General features: G+C 40.9%; 1 protein-coding gene across 2 annotated transcripts; it reads right to left on the bottom strand.

Annotated features, from left to right (window-relative positions):
* Positions 1–218: 218 nt before the first annotated feature.
* TRH (thyrotropin releasing hormone) lies at positions 219–4,049 on the bottom strand. 2 transcript variants are annotated; one of them, XM_027905881.1, is made up of 3 exons: positions 3,795–4,049; positions 2,572–2,789; positions 219–1,693 (listed from the first exon to the last, which is right to left on the bottom strand). In XM_027905881.1, the coding sequence occupies exons 2-3, from the start codon at positions 2,762–2,764 to the stop codon at positions 1,104–1,106; spliced, it is 783 nt and encodes a 260-aa protein (XP_027761682.1). In that variant the 5' UTR covers positions 2,765–2,789; positions 3,795–4,049; the 3' UTR covers positions 219–1,103. The 2 variants fall into 2 exon arrangements, with proteins under 2 accessions (XP_027761682.1, XP_027761681.1); XM_027905880.1 differs by lacking the exon at positions 3,795–4,049 and having other exon boundaries at positions 2,572–2,932.
* Between the last annotated feature and the right edge of the window lie 2,121 nt (positions 4,050–6,170).

The following is a 6,170-nucleotide window of genomic DNA, read 5'->3' as shown; positions in this document are numbered from 1 at the left end:
CATATAGATAAATATTTAAAAACTGAGTCTATCTAAATGCAAGTCGTCCTTCCACTTCAGAAGAGTTCTAAGTATAAACATATGCTGACCACCAGGATGCAAAAATATTGTGCCTAGAAAAATACCCTTTGATGTTAATTTGTTTGTCTTTATTTAGCTTGGCTTGGTTGTAAGTTTTTCACACTATTGCAGTATGTTTACACAACCAGTAAGGACACTCAGAGTTGACTATTCATGTTTATTGAATCATTCATATCAAATAAACACTTTTGGGAGTCTGACCACAGAAAGTAAAAGCATTCCTTTGAGAGGAGAGAAAATCCTCACTGGAAGGAAAGGATCTCTGCTTGCTTCATTGTTAAGTGTCTAAGGAGAAGGCATGATTTCAAATGGCGTGACTGAAGTGTGGACACATAAGGGTGGGAGTTCTAGTGTGGGTGTACACAGTCAGGGGGTTCACAACTTGCAGTTGAGATGCTCAGGGATGCATTAACCCTTTACACAGTGCATCTTCTTAGATGAAAAGGGTTTTCCCATGCCAGTTCCATGTCAGAATGAAGTCACTATTAAGTGACTCATCTATTCCATTCCAGTTGAAACAATTCCTGTCTTTCTGCAGTGCTTACTGTCTGGACAGGTTGTAGTGCACAAGGGTTCAGGTCTCCCACATGTTATCATTTAGAACTGAAAAGCTACTCGATTTCATGTTGTTCTTTTTTCCCCCTCACTATTAATTTACTGATTTCACTGATGTGGGAGGAAACCATAGAATTATTTCACTTCAGGAGCATCAGAACAGAAATTTAAGAGCCTTTTTTAGTCATTTAGGAACACATAGTTGGATTATTCTGGGGTCCGGGCTTCTAAAGAAATAAGCACTCAACTTCCTAAAGTGAGGGAGTTGAAGACTCGGTATTCCTGTTCCATTCAACTGTGTCCTTCAGTTCCTTTGCTTTAAGTGGGTGACAAAGCCATTAACTTCAATGGGAACACTGATGCACTGAAAGGTAGGTGCAAAGGTCAGCAGCAGGAAGCCATAAGGGAGTGAACAGAATGTTTCAGTGATCTGGCAGTTTACTTCACCAAATGCAAATAGTACACAATTATTTTCTCATTCCTGTTTCACTCTCCCATGCTGATCTCTTTCCTGGGTGCTGACGTTTTTCTTCTACCCTGTCTCTGCTAACATCTTCTACTAAATCTAGCAGCAAGCTTCCTTTGTTACAGGTGAGTAACTCAAAAAAGTTGCAGGGGCCTGTGTCATCTGAGCTGCCAGAATTCCAGTGCCTTTTTCCAGGATGCTGGCGTTTCTCACCATATTGGTCATTTAGGTCTACCTTGTAATTCCATCCTCTTTTGCTAGGGTGCTGGTGCTCGTAGGTCAGATACCTTCTGCCTGGATGCTGTCTTTTGGATAACTCATTCATATAGGTTAGCTGTGCCCTAGGGCTGTCAGCAATCTGATCCAACAGTGACCTTCTGCGAGGAGGCTGTTGCTTTTTCAGCTCCAGATAGACATCAAGGTCATCTTCTTTCTCTCTTTTCCCTGGATGCTGCCTCTTTTGAATGTCTCCATAAGACGTGTCTTTCTCAACATCTCTTTTTCCAGGGTGCTGTCTCTTCAGTTTACTTAGGTACTTCTCGCCAGGGTGTTGTCTTTTGGAAAGCCGTTCTGGCAGAGGGGCTTTTGATTCTGTCCAAGGAAAAGAATAACATTAATGAGCCCCCATAATCCTCACTAAGGAAGCTGAAATGGGAATTTGTGGAATTCTGTGGTACAGGATCATAACCTGCTGTTCTTTGAAAGCCAACTCAGTAACTCCAGCTACCAGTCATAACACTGTTAGTATCTCATACTTACTCTTTTTAATATTTCAGGTCTTGGATCTACACAACCAACACTCAGCATTCATGTGAAGAGGGAAGAAGGCTTTTTCTGTTGGCACTTGAGGCTAACTCTTCTTCCACTCTGGAAGGGCTCTGTACTCCTTGTTGCTGGTAGGCACCTATGTGCTGCTTCTTGCAATCCCCAAGTCTGATTTCCTTCCATTCCTGTGACTGGTGAGAGCAGAGCATCTGCAAGCTGGGAGACTCAGACACTGGAGCTGCCTCTAGCCTTCCCAGCTGTGGAAAAAGCCTATTTCTGCAGGGGTGTAGGAACCACTGGCTTGAGGTAGTAGGTGAATGGCAGCACTCCCATCTAGACCTGACATTTAGGTGGGTCTGCAACTGGGGAATGTCTCCTCTATGTGTCCTCTTAGAGCTTCCCTAGGGAAGTACTTGCCAAACAGGCAGGGTTTCTGTGACAGGCTTCCACCTTTTTATTATGCAGCAGCTGTTAAGTGATGGTACAGCCTTGTCTGAGCGGGGAGACCTTAGAGAAGAAAGTACCTTTGAGAATTCTGTGTCAGTGTATCGCAGCAGCCCTCTTATTCTTTCCCTCTCCTTAGTTACAGTGGTAAATATATAGATATATAATATTAGAACTTGGAAACCATACCTTGGATCTAGCTATCTCATCCAAGTGCTATGCCAGCATCAGCAAAGAAATGTCTCCAGTGGGATATATACCTTTATTAGTTTCTTCATTCTTTTCAGCTTTCTTGAGGACAGACTGAAAAATGAGGCTTTCAGATCTCTGAAGGATGTCATCCAGAGGACTCCTCATGATCTCACTCTCCTCTGGAAGGGGCTGTCTCCCATTGAGGCAAACACCCCACAAGGTCAAGCAGAGGAGTAGCAGTGGCAGCTGGATAGATGGCATTTTGGGACGGGGGTTCTTGCAGCTTCTGCAGAACAGAGAACAGCAGGGGAGGAGGATGGAGCAAACAAACCTAGCAATAACAGCAATATTTCCAGACACTGAAAAAGAGATAGAGCGCTGCTGTAAGGATTGAAATCTCTTAGGATCCTTCTTCATTTCTGTTACTAACCTCTAGTTTATCTTATATCCTCCAAATTCTTCATAATTAAAAGCAGGCACTTGTTCATTTTTCTGGCAGAATAAATGTGAGTATTTTAAATACCTAACTTCCTGAGTCACAAATGATTTTGAAAGCCAGTGATTTTGCTTTGCCTTCTGCCAAGAGATAAACGTAATTTCCCCCTTCAACTCAGTGTTAACTGTGAGGTACAGACACCTGTACCTGCACTATCAATCTCCATCAGGCAATTCCCTTTGCTAAGGGTTCATTTTAAAATAATACTGGGAATTACAGCACTTTCATTACAGCTTTAGTTAAAGCCAAACTTTATTAGTTCACTAGTTTTTAACTATCTTTTTCTATACATTTAAAGTAGCCGTGTGCCTGGGTATTTGTCAGGATAAGAAGACAGCTATGCTCTATGGGGCAGGGAGATTTCTTGCACTGGGGAAGCACCTCTTTTTTTCAGAGATGTAATAATAATCATATCTTCTATTACCTCTTGCCAGATAACAAGTGCTTTTCTATTTCTTTTAGCTAGCACTGAATTCCTATCACACTTAGGGGGCTATTTTACAGAAAGCAGAGTTCCTTCAGTAGAATGGAATATATCTTTAATGCTTGTATAATAGTCATATATATCTTAATTCTTGTCTATCTTCAGAACATGAAAGAAATGCACCATTTTATGAAGTCCTACACATTTTTTAAATAGAGAATGAGTTTATTACCTCTCTTGTTGGCAGGATTCTGTCACTTCTGAGGTCCTTGGGTAACAGCATTAAGAATGCCACATAGGTTGTTTGTCTTAGAGCAGTCTTTAGATAGAAAGGTAGAATCTGCTAAAAAGGAAATTATTTGATAAATTACCTGGTTTGTAGTTTCAGATTTTTGCTTGATGCATCTGCAGGAGACTGATAGTCCTTTAAAGCTGTTTGCACATCTGAGCTTCAAAGTTGCACTTTTGCTGTCACAGACACACAGAGTATCCAATAGAGCCGTTGCTGTGTGCTCTTTGGATGGCTTGTGTCTCCCTACTTATACTGTACCGCCTCTGGACCCTTTATGCAAATAGCTCTGAGGTAGTTTAGGGGATTTTATGTGTTGGGGCTTTTTTTACTGCTCTCAGCTGCATTTTGAATGCATTTTAAGACTTGGATAGTTAACTGCTGTCCTCCATATATCCATGCTTGACTCCCAGAAATTATTTTCCCTTTCTCTAAAGAGCTTATGTTGAATTTTATGTAACTCAGCATAAAGAAAATGATTTTTTTCTCTGCAAAACTAAGCTTGTGTGTCCTCTTTTAAGCAAGTACTGTGGAATAAATGCAGAGAGGTAGGCTAGACAAGAAAGACAATGACAAAAATGTAATGGATTATATTTAAATAAGTTTGCACCATGAGTTCTTATTCTGAATAACACTACACAGTTTCTGGGTCACAATTCCATATTTTCTTGGCATAGGGTTCCACAAACAGTACTTTAGAATATAGAGTGCATAGCGTTAGATATTAAAACATGGTCATGTTGCCGCTATATGGTTCAAAAAGCATTATACTGTTGTGACTAGAAATAAGACTCCCTGTCTTTAACCCATCTGTCTATTTAAGATATTCTTACACACAGTACTACTGAAAACAAATCATGCAGGGGGCACAACTGCTTGGCATCTCCTAGGTGTAATAACTCCTTAAGGTCCCTTGGTGTATGACACCTGAGTTTAAAAAAATTACTATATTGCCCTTAAATTAAAGTGGGCATTTATGAAATGGGAAACTGCCTGTTTCTGTTCTCATTAAAATCTGCTTCTTGACATCTTTGAGCTGAGGATTCCCTTTAGAGAATAGGGATGAAATCCTGTGTTCCAACTACATCTCTGTGCAAAGCTTCTCAGCAGGTGCAAAATTATATTCACAGTGCAGTGCCCAGGACTTCCAGCCTGGCCAGCTTTGCTCCTTTGCTAGACTTACTTTTGTCTTATTTTGGACTGATTTAGAGTTTAATGCTTTGTTTAAAGAAAGAAAGTTAAAATTAAGCACCTCAAAGAGTCTTCGGTGTTCATGAAAAATGCCCTTTTCCTATTTCACAGCTGGAAAACTGTCTATTTTTTGTATGCCATCTTTATTTTTAAAATTCTGTTTTGGTTTTCTTTTGCTACATTTTTTTCAGTTTCATTTTTGCCACAGGTGATTTTTCTCTTTAAAAGATTTCTGGAGGTTTATTTTATAAGTGTAAATGTCCTTTCTTCCCCCTCACTGCACAGTTACTCATGAACTAAAATGAATTCATGGGTAGGAGGGAGAGTTTGTTTTCTCAAACTCTAGAGCCTTCCAAGCTGTACTTTTCTGTCTATCACAATCCACTGACACCCTAGACTTGCCCAGAGCTTGTCAGCACAGGGTTTGGCACCCAGTCCACCTGTATGTCTGTGGTAGGTTCTAGAATTACACAGAGATGTCCAACTACTACATTTCACACCTAAATACAGCATTTCACCACCACTGTGATCCTCAACTGTTTGTTCAACTGCTGTATTTTATCACAGGTGCATCAAGTCCCTTGAGCTGCTTTATCAGCTCTGTTGATGAAGTTCCTTATTTTTCTTTTAAACATTCCCAAGGGCATGCCAGCTTCTCAAAAGGCTTCTAAATGAAGAAACTGAGAGGCAGACAACTCCTTCAGAAGAAGAATCAGGCCCTTACATGTGAGCCATGAGGATTGAGGTTTGTGTTGGTCCCCTCTCCAGCCTGGCTGTTGCTTGTATTGCTGACTTGGGTCACTCTCCACGTATGAGCAGGAGCCTGGGACCTTCACTTGTGCTGAGCACTTGCCCCACTCAATGTTAGCGTTCATAGCAATTGGGCCTTAGCATTGGGACTGTCACTGGGCACACAGTTCTTGGTCCCTAAAAATATCTTGAAGGTGAATAATGAGAAAATCTTCTGCTAACCCAAGTCTGATCTCTGTTTTAAAGAATATAACCGCTCACGTGTTGTGCAATTAGTCAGCTATGACATCCTGGAGTCGGGCAGAAGGTTCTCCTTGGCAGATTTTTGCATTTTTGCATCTTTCTTGGGACACCTTGCTCTGCACTCTCACTGATTAACTGAAGTACATTGCTCATTTTCAATATGGCCATCCCTCTAGGAATCCCGAAATATAGAAGCTATGGGAACTGCTCTTCTGTTCTCGAACTGTCAGATGATTAAAAAATATTCATGTGTGGAATTAAAGGGCCATTGCCT

Source organism: Empidonax traillii, unplaced genomic scaffold (assembly GCF_003031625.1).
Source record: "Empidonax traillii isolate 1590-97213 ecotype Southwest subspecies unplaced genomic scaffold, ASM303162v1 scaffold1216:size234177, whole genome shotgun sequence".
NCBI classification, from domain to species: domain Eukaryota; kingdom Metazoa; phylum Chordata; class Aves; order Passeriformes; family Tyrannidae; genus Empidonax; species Empidonax traillii.
The sequence above is the reverse complement of the archived record's forward strand: the minus strand, read 5'-3'. Positions and strand labels throughout refer to the sequence as shown.

Bases quoted from the DNA above. Each gene is read 5' to 3' on its own strand.
- TRH (XM_027905880.1), bottom strand. From the start codon at position 2,920: ATGAAGAAGGATCCTAAGAGATTTCAATCCTTACAGCAGCGCTCTATC. The intron at 1,694-2,571 runs GTATATATCCCA...TTCCTTGGACAG, and splicing joins GAATGAAGAAACTAATAAAG to AATCAAAAGCCCCTCTGCCA.